This window comes from Pundamilia nyererei, unplaced genomic scaffold (assembly GCF_000239375.1).
Source record: "Pundamilia nyererei isolate P.nyererei 1_Seehausen unplaced genomic scaffold, PunNye1.0 scaffold00734, whole genome shotgun sequence".
In the NCBI taxonomy this organism is placed as follows: domain Eukaryota; kingdom Metazoa; phylum Chordata; class Actinopteri; order Cichliformes; family Cichlidae; genus Pundamilia; species Pundamilia nyererei.
The window spans coordinates 37822-53790 of NW_005188135.1; the positions used below are offsets into that span (position 1 = coordinate 37822).

The following is a 15969-nucleotide window of genomic DNA, read 5'->3' on the forward strand; positions in this document are numbered from 1 at the left end:
AGGCTGCCGGGGGATTCCCATGATGCATTGAGTTTTTCCTTCCAGTCACCTTTCTCACTCACTATGTGTTAATAGACCTCTCTGCATTGAATCATACCTGTTATTCATCTCTGTCTCTCTTCCACAGCATGTCTTTCTCCTGTCTTCCTTCTCTCAACCCAACCGGTCGCAGCAGATGGCCCCGCCCCTCCCTGAGCCTGCTTCTGCCAGAGGTTTCTTCCTGTTAAACGGGAGTTTTTCCTTCCCACTGTCACCAAAGTACTTGCTCATAGGGGGTCACATGATTGTTGGGTTTTTCTCTGTATCTATTATTGTACGATCTACTGTGCAATATGAAGCGCCTTGAGGCGACTGTTGTTGTGATTTGGCGCTATATAAACAAAATTGAATTGAATTGAATAGGTAAGCATAGTTTTAACAACTATAGGCCAGTGTCTCTTTTGTCACAGTTCTCAAAAGTGCTTAAAAAGCTTTTTGTCTTTGCGCAATATGTACATTATTTTGGTAACACCTCTGAAAGATTGAAGATTGTATGTGGCGTTCTTTAAGGTTCTATTTTGGGACCTAAACTTTTTAATTTATATATCAATGATATCTGTGACGTATCAAAAAGGTTTGAAAGAGAATTTGAAAGATTTGGTTGAAATTATGGTTTCTGAGATGTTGATATTAAAAAAAATGGTTTGATGTAAATAAATTATCTTTGAATCTAAAAAAAAAAAGAAATTCATGATATTTCGCAATCGTGTAAATGAGGAAGAAGTTATTATGTCCATTAATGGAGAATTGATTGAAAGAGTTACTGAATTAACTGACCGGTTGCTTATCAAAGTGAGTGAAGTGGCTAGCACATTTTTCTATATTATATTTGAATATTATATTTCAATATGGCCTATTAAGCACGCTACTAACCAATCACATTATATGGTACTACTAAGCATCCCTGACTCGCTCACCAGTTGCCGACGTCCCCTGTTACAGGTAGGAGTTACATGTATATGTATGCTGCCTAAACCTGAATCGGCTCCACTTTTATTGACTGGTGTTACTCATGTTTTGTAGAAATCCCCTGCGGATTATTTCCCTGACGCCTTCCATCAATTGCTGGTATGTTTTTATTTTGTGCCGTACAATATTGTTTTACTTGGTAGTAAACTAGTGTGTTTATAGGTTGTAGCTTCAGAAGTCTCCTGTTGGCCCCTTTGTTTGTAAATTGGGCGACGCTGTTTGATCGGTATGGAACTTTGATTTGTTATAAATGTCTTTTTGCTGTAAATGCTGACTGTATGATTCATCGCAGGAAGTCTGGGCCTGAGTGGGCAGCTGAAAGTTTTATAGCGGGACGCTAATGCTTCTCTGGGAAGTGCTGCATGCTTTTGGATTTGCATTTTGTGTGTGTCCATTGCACTTTGATTTCTTGCATCCTTTTTGTTTTGTTTTGCTGTCTCACTGGAAGTTGGACATTTTAGAAAAGCTGTTGAACCGTACATGCAATATATGGAAGCCTGTTAATGTACTGAATTATTTACAAATATAAAGATCATTGTATTAATAAAAAAAATATTCAAAAAAGATTTGTGTATTTGTGCCTTATTTACCTTGTTTTATTAAGGTCTCTCAGATTAAGTATAAAATATAAAATAAACAAGGATTCTCTATAACTCCTAATTAACACTTCATAAAATACTTCATAGATAGAAACAGAAAAGAAACACAAAACAGATGAAATATTCTTAAAGAAAATTTTCAGAACGTCAGCTAGGACTGACGAACTGAAGACAGACAGACACCTGCTATGACTGGTGTCACATACAATTATGGCAACATTTTTGCGGTGTCACAGTTACAATGAACAACTGATGAACACACATTTATTTTGATAACAGAGAAGGTTCCTGTATCACAGGTAAGAATGTAAAGAAGCAGAGCAGATAGCTTAGTGTTAGTGTATAGTGGTGAAGATCTTCAGGCCTCTGTGTTAGTGAAAATTAGCAAAATATTTTTAGCATTTATAAGATAAATTATTGAGCTGAACCACACTCCTCTAATCACCTAGAGATCATACAAACTCCAGTTTAGAAATGACTTAGTAATTCCTGAGTAAGAGCAGACTGGGGTTTCTCTTTTTCAGAAAAAAACTGAATGACATGTGAACAAAAAGAAAAACAATCTTGATTCTGTTCATCTGGACGTAGTGTTCTCAGTCGGAGAAATGTTTCATCACTCATCAAAGCGCCTTCTTCCGTCTCAGCCGAATGCAGGTTTCCCCAGCCTTATAAACAGTACATTTGCACAATTACTGAAACTGGCCCACTGATGAACAATGGGCTGTGAGGTCAGGGTCTAGATCAGGGGTCTCAAACTCAAATGAGCCGTGGGCCACTTCTGGCACCGTCATCTCATTGGAGGGCCACTTTAGTGTCCAAGTAGTACAAAAAAACAAACATGAAACCACCCACTATTATTTCCTAAAATGTAGTGTTTTGTTTGTTTTATTTAATTCCAAATATCTGATAACAAGACAAAATTGCAATTTTTTTCTCACGCTTAACTATCTGAAGCCTTTCAGTTTCAGTTTCATTTGTCATATGCAAGTTAGCACAGGGTCAACATTGCAATGAAATGTATTTGACGAGCAGAAGACAGTCACTCAGCAGTATAGTACAGTAGTTTCATTGAACTACCAAATAAACAGCTCTTTCTGGCCAGACACGTGGAAGCACTTTTGCTACAATTTTGTTTGTATTTAACAAAATTAAAATGCAGGCATAAGCGTACACATTAGTTTTCGACTGCAAGTGAAAATTGTTTTCTTTTCAAATAAATCTCTCACTGAACCAACACAGCCAGTCCCTCAACATGTTTGCACTCTCTTGTTACCTTGGCCAGGTCCGCGGCTCCGACCCGTGGTAAGGAGACCTCTGGCTAATACTTTGGGTTCCGTGTCGGGCTCGTAGCCGGGAACTAGCTTTACTGTCTGGGTCAACTTTGCTATCGAGAGACAGAGAGAGGCATTGAAAGGCCGCTCCAGCAGAACTTATTGTTTCGGAGGAAAACACGAACATGGTGTACAGTCGAGTCTTAATAGCTTACTGGGCTCGTCAGGCACTCGTTTTGGCTGCAGTGGTTATTTTTATATTTACATTCTTCCATCTCCCATTTCTACTCGGTAGCACCTCGTACTTTTCGACTTTTCTTTTTCTCCCTCCCTCACGCTCACACACACACACACAGCGGGAGGGGCGGTACCACACGTTCTCCCTGCAGCAAGGACTACACCGCCCATGAGGCTACAGTCTTAAAGGGCCACGCCTGTAACACTCTGCCGTCGTATTAAATCATTTTTCGTATAATAATTTTTAAAAAATATTTCTTCACATCAATATGCGGGCCACAAGTAGAGGTGACGTGGGCCGCAAATGGTCCGCGGGCCGCGAGTTTGAGACCCCTGGTCTAGATCATAATTATGCAAATTGTCATTAGTGATGAAACGTTTCTCCCACTGAAAAACGCTACGTCCTGATGAACAGAATCAACTTTTTGGGATTTCCTTTCCAGGATGATTGAGCATGCATCAAGACACAACAATCTTCTTTGCGCTTCACTTGTTTAACTGGATGTGTGTAGACTTATGTACACACTATGCTTATTTATGTGGTGTCTTCATTCTTTCCCTCAGAGAGTTCGCAGATGTTGACAGCAGCTGTAAGGTACAAAATGCACTGTTAGTCCTGGACTAACTTTTTTATACAATATGCATAAAAACTTAAATGTACAGATCTGAGTAAAAAAAGAGAATGTTTACTTACAAGGTGTAAAGTGTTTTTCTGAAGTAAAAAGGAAATAAAACAATTTCAAAATCCCAGATGAGTTCAGTTTCAGTCTGTATTAGAGGATCAGGTGGGGTATAGTATAAAGTTCAACAGAACCAGGCTTTATTTGCATTAACTGGCTTGAAAAAAAAGACACTCTCTGCTCAGCTAGGCTTTCTGTTTCAACAACATTTATACATTTTCTTCATCACTAACCAAATGGATGTTAATTTCACTGATAATGAGATGCACAGTTTGTGCAGTTGTAACATTACAGTTTGAATTATTTAGTGATGGTAGTAAGTTATGGTTTGCACATGTAAAACACATGCTGCAAATAGATCTAATTAAACTGTGGCACCTCCAGCTGATTTTAAACCAAACTCTGATCATAATCTGTTCCTGATCAGTAATGTGTTCAGCATAACTGACCGCGGTGATTTTGAAAGGTAAAAAGAGAACCACTTCATGACAGAAAACTCTGACTTTAAGCCTGATAGAGTGCACTAAACTACTTTATAAGATACTCCTTGGGTCATTTGAGTCTCTCACCTTTCTTCTTTTTGTAAAAAGCAAATCCAGCGACAGCAACGAGGATGAAAATAAGAAGAACAACAATGACAGTGATGGCCCTGTTGGAGGACTTCTCTGCACAGTAAAAAACAAACAAACAAAATTAGCAGATGAAGAAGGTTATAATATAAATAAATCCATCCTATAGTGTTCATCTGTACTATGTTTTTCAGTTAAGCAAAACAGATGCACTAAAATTATATTACTAACACTTTAACACTTTTATAGGAGCCTCGGCAACGTTTCCCAAAATCTAAGGCCAAAAATAGATGACCAAGGGCTTTATTGTATACAAGCACTGAATTTGCTTCTTCTCTGTTAGGATCTCCATTAGTTATTCCCACAGGAAGCTACAATTCTTGGATTCCAAACAAAAACAATAGCAAACTTTCAGACATCATGTTACAGACAATCCACAGAATCAGCAAACCAAATGAGTCAAACAAGTTTTTCTCACCTTTTGTCATTTTTTCCTTCCAGTTTGTTCGGATCAGTGTTTTATTCAGTTTTGTGACAATGATCTTCTCCACATCAGAGAGCTGAAACACACAATCAAATCTGCTCCACTCTTCAGGTGTGAATGATGAAACATTCAGATTAACACTCATCTGGAAGGTCCCATCATCGTTGGGGAGGATATCTCCTATCTCTACACCTTCATGAACTTTCTCTCCATCTTTCCTCCAGAACATCACGGCTCTGTCGGGGTAGAAACCTGTAGCGTGGCAGCTGACTGGAGAGGAGGAAGACTTCTGGAGGAGAGACACTGAAGGAGGAACTGGAAAGAGGGAGGGTGTGAAAGAGAGAGAGTGAAAATGGATGGAAAATAAAAAGATGATAAACTAAAAACAGGTAAGGAAAGAAGATGGGAACAAACACTAGGGAAATTCAATAAGGAGAAAAAGAAACATTGACAGTGAAGCAAGTGTCGTCTACATGTTGGATGAAAAACATCGCTTGTGACATAAGATGAACTCAAAGATGTGAAAATTGATTTGTAATTCATAACAGAGTGAGCCATTCGAGTCAAACAGTCACCAGCTTTATAGCAGCTGCATAAGGCTGTATCATGACATACTGTATACATTTCATGTAAATCCATCCATCAGTTTTAAAACCACCAGAAGGTGGTGCTAAAAGACAAGTTGAAGAGTACACTATGGCACTTTCTCCTTCCTCTTTCATTGCCACAGCAGATCATCTGCTTACCCTTATTTCACATCAACCCTCCTTCACTACATCCATGAGCCTGCTCTGTGGGTTTCCTCTTCGCCTCATGGCTGGCAGCTCCATATTCACAATCCTTCATCCAGTATATCCACTTCCCTCCTCTGCACAGGTCCAAACCATCTCAGCCTCAACAGGTTGTTCTAATCAGCTTTCATCAAAGTTCAAATTTTCTTAGTTGATGTCTGCAGTTGGACTCTTTTTCTTCTGAAACTTCTGCTTCTAATCCAAATGACTGATTATCAGTTATGAATAAGTAACTGTTTTCAGAGTAGCACTAACAGAGTTAACTACAAAAAATGATAAAACCACCCCCAAGGACAGATATCAGACTTCATGTAGAACCATGAAGAATTTATGGGGTAAGTAAAGTATGTCTTGTCTTAAAACACATAACGAGACACTTTTTACAATGAATGCAACAAAAAAATGCTACCTGTTCTCTGCAGGGAGCTGTTCCCAAATTCTAAGAACGATTTCAGCCGCTCTGGACAGATGTCAGTGAGGAAGACTTTATTTAGTTTTGTTCTGTTCCTGTCAGCATCCCAGCTTTGTTTGGTAGTGTCAGCCTCTGGTTTCAGTGAAGCCCACGACAGTGTGTTCAGATCCAGTTCAATAAAGTCTTCTCCATTATAGCCATACTTCAAAAAGCCAAACTTCTCTCCAGTGCTTTCCTCCCATTCGCAGCCACTTCTAGTCTGTAAGATGTAAAAACCTGGAGAGACAGAGAGAAAACACAGTGAGCTGTGATACATAGGATAAAAGTTTAGAAGAATCAGAATCATCATTATTTGGCCACGTTTTCACACACAAACAAGGAATTTCACTTCAGTTCACTTTGCTCTTCTGCATGCAAAAACTAACTAAATAAATAAAAATGCAAATGCATTGTTTTATTATGATTTTAAGGGATGTTCACATTAGTAAAGTCTGATGATTCCTGGGCTCAACTGAAAAGTACAAAAATGTAACTTTAAATCTTTAACTTAAGATTGCTAAAATTTACATCAGTCAGTTTAGCTTATATGATCTGATACACTGTATATTATATATGTAAAAATAAAAAAATACCACACCTTCACTTTGGTTGAACTGCTGTTTCAAACTAACAATCCGTGCTCTAAAGGCGCTTGGCTGAATGTTAAAGCACTCATGTTTGTACCACTCCAACAGCTGAGAGTCATTATCAAACACTTTCTTCACCCAGTCCTGTCTTGATTCCAGTATCTTGTTGCTGCTGTCACAGTAAACTGCCTCAACGCCATCAACCACAGCAACACCCACAAACTGTGTCCCGTTTGGGACTCCAGCAGATCCGGTGAAGTAATTTATCAGCGAGTGTCTCACTGTGAAACAACATTTAATAAACACAAATAAGATTAGATCAATAAAATACCAAATAATATGAAAAATATTATTCGTTGTATGATTTGGTTAATGCTGCAGAAAAGTGTGAGCAATGACCAAATGTGGCAAAAGGAAAGCAATGCAAACTACGTTTAACTCTTTAAAGAGATAATTTGGTTTTTGCCATATTTCTATTATTCCTCAAAATGAGTGTTGCAATTTAGTTTAAAACTTCAGACTACAACAACTTTAAAGTAAACTCTCGGTCAGAGCTCAAAGATACAAACTGGTTTCTTACCTGCAGATGAAACAGAACAAAAAAGAAGCAGCAAGAATAAAGTCATCCTGTAAGGACTGTTACAATAACTATTTATCTTGTTTACGCTCGCTGTACTGTTACCGGAAACCAGTTTCGTTCAGCGCGTTTTCGATAAGGGCGTCTTCCTGTTTCGTTCTTTCATAATAAAAGTCATTATCTATATCGCTTGTTTTCTCTCTTTTATCCTGTCCCTGACATAAAGCCTGACTGTTGTGCATATAAATTTAGAAAGGTGTGGCTAGTATTAAAATAAAGCTTTATCCGTAATTTCCCATTGTAACTGAGCCTTTTTTTTTCTTTATTAATTGTCTTTAAGATTGAAAAACTAATCTTTAACAGTTAGATGAATGGAACAAAGATAAGATAAGACGAGATAAGATAAGATAACCTTTATTAGTCCCAGGCGTGGGAAATTTGTTAAAAACCAAAACCCACTCAAAATCAGTGATATCAGCACTAACATGAACACTTTACAACAGTGATATTGATGTGACCATACTGTTGGTTTTCTGTGTGACAACACCATTGTTTTACTTCCATTTAAATGAAATTCAACTGATGGTTGGTCAGAGATGTGTCTTCTATAACAGGGTGCTACTTATGAAAAGTGGTTCCCATTTTTAAGGATGGAGACTGGAGTGTTTGCTCACACTACTCAGCTACCTGTGTACACCTATGCCAGGGAACTGGAGAGGAGAGACTGTCCTCTGGGTGAACTTTGGATTCACGAAGAAAAATACACCTTTTGTCCTAGCTGTGTAACACTAGAACAGCTCTTTGATGTCTCGAGGAAATCTAAGTGTTTTTGCAGGAGTTGCCTAACCAGTCTGCATGTGTTTTGTGGACTTGGAGAAGCCTTTTGAATTAATTTCTGTTGGAATTCCGTGGGAGGTGCTTTGGGAGTATAGTGTATCTTGCTGCTTGCTGTGTGCTTTTGCATGCGAGGTTAAAGCTCACTCCTGTTCCCTACTTTTCTGAAAGAAAATAATTAACTGCACCCATAATTTCATCCTCTAATTTCCCTCTCTCATGGGAATATCATTGCAGACTTCCCCATGCTTACTGAAATACTTTGAAACAGAGCATGTAAAATAATCACTCTTCCCAGAGGTATACTTTTGTAAATTGAGAGACAGGGACTTTTTCTACATAAAAAACAAAAACAGCTGAGACCAATCCCTTATTAACCTCTTAAGCCCCAAGCCTACCTGATCTCCTGCTTTTTGCCCCCGTATCAGGGGGCATTGGGGCTTAAGAGGTTAATGTGGGCTTTCCTTATTTCATCCTCCATGATGTGAAACCCAAGCTGACAGACAGCTATCAAAGCCTTTTTTCTTTCCAATAACTTTCAAACATCAGAAGTGGGTACAATGGGCCTATAGTTACCCAGCTTGTTGGGATCTTTTCCTGGCGTTGCGACGTCAAAATCCATCCACCTTTTTTGTTTTTATAAAACTATCAGAAACTTATCTAAGACCTCTTCATTTATATCTTCTATCATAATAAAACATATTCAGTCTTTACCCTTTTAACTTTTTCTTCTTTTAGGTAAACCCCTCTTTAGTGCTTCAGTAGTAACAGGAGCATCTTTCATCACTACTTTCTCCTCACAGCCTGCTTGTTTTGTTTTCGCTGCCTCCCTTTCCTTCATCAGTTAAACTATTGGAACAATCCACAGCAGCAAAAGTATGTCATTCTCTCCTTACGCCACATCCTCCCCACTACTGAAAACAGGATAGTTCCAGTCAACACGTACCAGACTTCCTCCTTCCCTTTCCTGTACTTTTAGAAATGGAGCTTTCTGTTGACGTGCTGAATTATTTTCTTGTTAAACGTTTCTGTGACAATAATGTCGCTAAAATCAAAGTTATTTAGCACTTCCTTATTAATCTTTCCCCAGTCTGTTTTATCAAAAAATTAACTTTCCTGCTGGACCTCTCAGGCCTGAGAGGTTATGTTCTTGTATATTGTGTAATCGTCACTGACTCTAGTCCTTTTCTATGAACATACCAGTCACACAGAGGTGCCAGGAAGCTGCACACAAACATAAGATTCTTTGCTGGTATTTATATCTGTTAATCAGTTACATTTAATTAACTCTTCCAACACCTGGGCTTTGAATTCGCTTTTGCACTTCCCCTTAATGTTATTTGTACACTGAAGTCTCCACACCACAGAGAGATCCTTTGTTTACACCTATTTCCTCAAGCCAATTGCGCTCTAGTTTTATGCATGTATTAAGACTTTTTCCTGCACATACTTTCACAACTACTAACTCCAGTTATGATCCAGTGCCTATTACCCTAAAACAGACCCCTCTTTAAAAGAGCTGAAACAACCTTCCTTGTCCTGTCTCATACTGACTGCCTCATACCCATTTTTATTTAAAGGCTTAAACCGTGACTCTTGGATTCAAAATGAGAAACAAGACTTCCACAAATCATATTTTCTCAATCTGACTGTAAATGAACTCTTAAATCTGGACCATTGACAATCAAGCTTACAGCAATCTACTGAAATTTAACAATATTGTTATTAGTATCACTCACCCTTTGTCTTTCAGCAACTTTGCTGAAATAGTGCATAAATAGTGCAAGTAAAGTAAATCAGGCAATGACACAAACTTATGGAACAGAATGCTCCCTGAGTTTAGAGGAAAACGATCACTTTCACTTTGATTTTACCTTTTGTCCATTTATATAACAGACAGATCATTTTCCTTTAAGATGAAAGGCTTGTATGAGAGGAGTAACATGAAAATAACATCACCATATACAAGGTAACTGCTTATGACTTGTACACACCAACAATAGCTGGCAGTGGATACAGCACACAAAGACCTGGAGCAAGGAGGGTGATGGGGGAGTTTTCCCTCTTTTCATAACATGGGCATTGTTTATATAGTAAATATTTAAGGTTTGCAGCAGGATTTACCTGTTTTTTGTTTATCCATCTACAACTGTGCTGGTTCTGCATATTTTGTGTATCTTTCTCAGGTGTCTAACAGCTGTGAATGGGACAATGAGTGTGGAGAAACTTAAGGTTTCCCAGAACAAATGAAAAATAATCCCAATAAATCAAAACATAAAAAACTAAATAGATTGAAAAAATAGAGCTTTGTGAAACACTAATGATGAAGTCAGCCGGGTCTGGATCAGCAAGGCTTTGTGTTTTATTAAGAGAAAGATCATCTGTGTGTCCTCATTAGGACAGGGATCTGTGTTGGTGTGCAGGACTGTAGCCTGTAGGTTATATTGTTAAAAGGTATTGATGCATTTGAGTAATGACCCCAACACTGATAGCAAAAAAGAGGGGAAATACGTCCAATAAGCACAAACATTTGACTACATAACATGCAATTAATTTGAACGAAAGGGGAGCAATTTGATAAGAGAATCGATAAGGAATCAAAACAATATCGACAATGGAACTGGAATCACTTATAATTTTTATCAATTCCTATCCCTAGGTAAGGATTTCTAGATGATACAGGAGATAGTGTTAAAAACCCTTAGAAGGCTGGATCTCTAAACTGGCAAACATGAAAACGAATAAAATATTATACAAGTTGGTATGCATAAAATAAATAAATTAAGCTGAAATAACTTTAATATAGAAATATATAAAAAAACAATGTTTAGAACATTATAAGTATTTATTGAGTAAAAGTACATCTGGGTTTGTCTTTTTCAGACGTAACAGAATAATCACATACTGGAGGGAAAAATACCAGAAATTAAAAATGAAATGATCAACAATCGTCTTCACACTTTTCTTAGGTGGAGATGTGTGCTGTGTTTGTCTATGCAGTCTCTGGATTCAGTCTTGAAGAGAGTTCAGAGGTGTTGCCCGGAGCTGTGGGGTCCAAAACAAACTGTTAGTCCTACTAATCTTGAACTGGCTTAGTAACAATGAAACTCTGAGTGATAAAGAGAATTAGTTTACTTACATTGTTCAGTATTTGTTTCTGAAAAAATAAGAAAAAACAAATATTTAAGAATGCCAGAGACGTTCTGTCTGTATCAGAGCATCAGCTCAGCTGAATCTCTCACCTTTCATCTTCTTGTAAACAGCAGCAAAAACAGCAGCAACGAGGACGAGAGCAACTGAAACAACCACTGCAGCAGTGATGGTGATCATCATGTCCGAGGGTTCCTCTGATCAGTCAGTAATGATGTAGTTTAAATATAAATCACATATTGGTGAAGAGAAGACAGCATAATTTCTATGTCAAGATCTACTGATGTGATCATACATGTAACACTATACAACACTCAGATACCATGATATATTGCAGTTAAGCAGAGCAGGCACAGTAAAATTAGGTGGCTGACTTTTTAACCCTTTGACAGGAGTTCTGTGTATTCAGCTCCTCAATTATAAGGCCAGAAATAAAATTATTATTTAGAAACACTCGCATTTTGAAATGTAAGTTCCAGTATCACTGTCAGGATTATGGTCGAAACAGTTTTCTCTTAAGAATATTAACAGCAGCCATTCGCACTCACATTCACACCTATGAGCAAGTTAGAATCATCAATGAACCTGACCCCACTAACTGCATGTCTTTGGACTGTAACACCCTGATAAGGAGAAGGAGAAGTAAATGGATGAATGGATGGATGTTAGCAGCACCAACACTGGGCACATTTTAAATCAAAGAGACAGTTATTATATACAAGTACTGATTTTTTTCCTCCAACTCTAACAGGATCTCCATGAGTTATTCCTACAGTAGCAGCTATTCTGCCTGAGATCACACAAAAACAGGACAAAACACTGAATTACAGACAATCCACAGTAACAGGAAACAAAATGAATTAAATGAGCTTTTCTCACCATTTGTATTTTTTCCTCCTCTGTTGGTTCTGATCACTGTTTCATTCAGCCTGGTGATGATGACGTCCTCACCATCAGAGAGCTGAAACACACACTCATATCTGCTCCAGTCTTCAGGTCTGAATGACAAAACATTCAGATCAACACTCATCTGGAAGGTCTCATCATTGTTGGGGAGAATCTCTCCAGGATCCACACCTTCATGAAGCTCCTCTCCATCTTTCCTCCAGAACATCATGGCTCTGTCAGGATAGAAACCGGTAGCGTGGCAGCTGACTGGAGAGGAGGGAGTCATCTGGAGGAGAGACACTGAGGGAACTGGACAGAGGGAAGGTGGGAAAGAGGGAGAGGTAGGAAGAAGTAAAGATAAAAAAAAATGAAATCAGAAAAGAAAACAAAGTTGTTGGAATTCAGTCAGGAGATATCAAGAAAATATCACTAACACCTTTTTTCTCTGTCCTGCCTGTGACCCTGAAACCAATCTCATCATGTCCCTGACATCAATTTAAAAATAGGCTACAAGTCCTGTCTGTGTGCAATCAGCTTCTTATGTGCATATATGTTTGTCTCTTAGTCTGATTGTTGCCAGACTTATTCTGCAGCAGAGTGTACCTTCCCTCTGTTTATTCTGAGGAAAGTGATAATAACCAAAACTCTGTTTGAGTTTTGCTGTGTGTTAAAAGATATTTCTGCCTGAAGATGTTCCTGATCACAAACGCTGTAGCAGCACAGCAGTGTGTGGACCCAGCTTCTTTCAGAGTTACTAAATCATCCATCCATCCTTTTCTGCTTTATCCGGGGCCGGGTCGTGGGGGCAGCAGCCTATGCAAAGAAGCCCAGACCTCCCTCTCCCCAGCCACCTCCTCTAGCTTGTCCGGGGAAACACCAAGGCGTTCCCAGGCCAGCAGAGAGATAACCCCCCAACCGGGCCCGGGGCCGCCCCCGGGCATCCTCCCGGTGGGACATGCCCGAAACACCTCACCCAGGAGGCGCCCAGGAGGCATCCTTGTCAGATGCCCGAACCACCTCAACTGGCTCCTTTCGATGTGGAGGAGCAGCTCTACTCTGAGCCCCTCCCGGGGCATCATTGAATACAAAATCAGCCTAAATGTTTAGCAATTTTCTTTTTAAAAGATAACTGTTGTTAGGAATATAATGCAACATGAAAGAGAAAGTAGCTCGTCCACAGAAGGACTGGTAGCTCCCCTTACGATAAGGGTTCAGATCGCGCGAACAGGTGTGAATGAATGTGTGTGTTTAGTTAGTTTGTTTGTTTGCTTGTTTTAATCAATTTTAAATCATGCTTTTTATTTGTTTTTGTTTCTAATGTCTCTGTAAAGCACTTTGAATCACCTTGTTGTTGAATTGTGCTATACAAATAAATTTGCCTTGCCTTGCCTTGCCTTAAATAAACATTTTGCATTCATGAAACTGCATCAGGTCATGTGATTCTACCTGTCGTCTGCAGGGAGCTTTTCCCATTGTCCACACACATCTTGAGCCACTCTGGACAAATCTGAGTGAGGGAGTTTGCTTTGTGTTTAATTCGAACTTTGTCTGCATCCCATCTCAGTTTGATGATGTCAGCCTCTGGTTTCAGTGCGATCCACATCTGTGCCTTCAGATCAAATTCAAGAAAGTCTTCTCCGTTATAACCGTACTGTGTCAAGCCGGTCACTTCTCCAGTGTTTTCATCCTGTTCACAGCCAGATATTCTCTGTAAAATGTGGACATCTGAAGAGAGAAAGAAAAACAGAGACTGCAGTGAACTATATTAATATTGTGTGAGCCACTGGTATTATAACAAAGGTGTGTGCTAAGTCCAATAATCAGATCATCATCATCATTTTTACTAGTATAAACTAAGTGGAACACTGCAGCTGTAAGGGTAGGTCTGATGTGAAGACCACAGGACCACGAGAACAAGATGAAGGAGGACAAGATACAGAAACTGGTTCAAACCAGGAGTCATGTGACAGAACTTCAGATATAGGCAAGATGTCTAAAAAGCTGAAAACATTGTTAAGATTTTAATTTAAAGACTAAATCTAAAATTCTAATACAAGGAGCACACAATAGAGAATTGTACATCACTCAGTTTCGTTTAGCATATCCTATGATTTGAGATAGGACATAACAGAAAATACTTCACCTTCACTTTGACTGAATTGTTGTTTCAACATAAAAATCATCTCTCTGAAGAAGTTTGGCTGATCGTTGAAACACATGTTAGTGTGCCACTCTTTCTTCTCAGGGTTTGTTTCTAACATTTTCTTCGCCCAGTCCTGTTTTGGTTTTAAAGTCTTGTTGTTGCTGTCACAGTAACCCACCTGGATGCCATTAAACACCACTACACCCATGAACTCTGGGATGTTTGGGACTCCAGAGGATCCAGTGACAAAATACTTCAGTGAATGTTTATCTGTGTGATAAAATGTTTATGATATTAATAAATTAAAAAAATAAAAGCATTATCAGAAGCATGATTCATTCAGTATAATTCAGGTCACATGTTCTCATTTACTTTGCAAGTAAACATTAGGACTGAGTGACGTTTTCATTTTTATTTTCATTTTTATAGCATGTTTGGTCAAACCGCCATCCCGTCTGATCTGTTTGAGTGTGTTTCTCACCGCAAAACTGAAAATTATAAAGAATAACAGGCATGTACTGAAAATGAATAAATCATTTTTTTCTTAATCATCGATGAGAATCAAATAGAGTTATACTGCAGAAAAATTCCCTCCAGTTTTAGATCCATATTTTGCTATAACGTAAGAATTAAAATTCATTTAGTAAAGTTCAGGCCAAAACAGCTTTCAACTACAACGAAGCCAAACACACTGCTCAAGGTCAGGTGAGAAATATTTTTCTTACCTGCAAGTAAATTACGACAGAAGAGAAGCAGCAAACAGAACTTCATCTTTTCTTTGTCTTATTATTATTATTATTATTTGCAGCAAAAAAAAGAAAAAAGAATCCCAAGTCGCAGTAAAAAATAAAAATAAAAAAGCGGCCGACCATTAAGTAGCCATACGTGTGAACTGTGAGTCCTCCTTGCTCTGGGCCTGCCACATTATAAGCTGCAGAGCCAATCTTTCAGTACAGATCGCAGTAGGTGGATAACTCCGGGCGCTGAATCGACCAATCATAGTCGGAGTGACGTGTAGTTGAATTTCGAGCATGTGGACGTCAGCTTACGGAGTAGATCTAAGAAGTCAAAAACGTTGAAATATGTTTGTTATTTCCGCTAATATAAAGAGTTTTTAAAGTGTCTGTGTGTTTAACTTAAGTGGCTCTCACATCGTCTGTTCCTGATTTTTTCCACTTGAATATTTTCTGATCACCCAAAGAGAAAGTGTGGGAACGTCTTTTGGGAAGAGTCTTTTAGTAGAGTTAGAGAATCGCAAATGCAACTAAAACAAAAACCTTCCTGGCTGAGGTAAAAATTTTCCACATGTAATGTAAATGTGGTCTTAACACTCAAGATAAAAAAAAGCAACTCATCAAGACAGTTTATAAAATAAAATTGTTTTCTGTAAACTCTTAGAAAAACTTTTATTGCTGCCATGCAACATGAATTATTGTTATTTATTTTGAAATTATGGACCACATCAAGTGTTAAGTGTTAAATATTTTACATATTTTTTACAAATTCATTAATAGGCTACTTCTTTCCAAAATATGTGACTGGCGTTGAGTAAAGTGTGATGTTATTCTATCTTATTTGCCACTGACATGTCACAGATTTTGCATAAACATACATTTATCTCTTTGCTTTAAATTATTGTCAAATTTTTAGCAGTTTTCACAGTTTTCAAGCATTTTTCTGTCTTTATTTTGCGCAATGTG

The 15969-nt window shown here is 38.3% G+C and overlaps 2 protein-coding genes across 3 annotated transcripts; both read right to left on the bottom strand.

Moving 5' to 3' along the window:
• Positions 1 to 3530: 3530 nt before the first annotated feature.
• On the bottom strand, positions 3531 to 7383 carry LOC102193756 (major histocompatibility complex class I-related gene protein-like). 2 transcript variants are annotated; one of them, XM_005754902.2, is made up of 7 exons: positions 7258 to 7383; positions 6689 to 6958; positions 6049 to 6327; positions 4843 to 5163; positions 4365 to 4460; positions 3810 to 3827; positions 3531 to 3703 (listed from the first exon to the last, which is right to left on the bottom strand). In XM_005754902.2, exons 1-7 carry the CDS (start codon positions 7301 to 7303, stop codon positions 3651 to 3653), a joined length of 1083 nt encoding a protein of 360 aa, XP_005754959.1. In that variant the 5' UTR covers positions 7304 to 7383; the 3' UTR covers positions 3531 to 3650. The 2 variants fall into 2 exon arrangements, with proteins under 2 accessions (XP_005754959.1, XP_005754960.1); XM_005754903.2 differs by lacking the exon at positions 3810 to 3827.
• Positions 7384 to 10924: 3541 nt separating this feature from the next.
• Positions 10925 to 15086, bottom strand: LOC102194240 (major histocompatibility complex class I-related gene protein-like). The gene is made up of 7 exons (XM_005754904.1): positions 14995 to 15086; positions 14270 to 14539; positions 13573 to 13851; positions 12118 to 12435; positions 11331 to 11435; positions 11228 to 11245; positions 10925 to 11133 (listed from the first exon to the last, which is right to left on the bottom strand). The coding sequence occupies exons 1-7, from the start codon at positions 15038 to 15040 to the stop codon at positions 11081 to 11083; spliced, it is 1089 nt and encodes a 362-aa protein (XP_005754961.1). The 5' UTR covers positions 15041 to 15086; the 3' UTR covers positions 10925 to 11080.
• Positions 15087 to 15969: the final 883 nt, after the last annotated feature.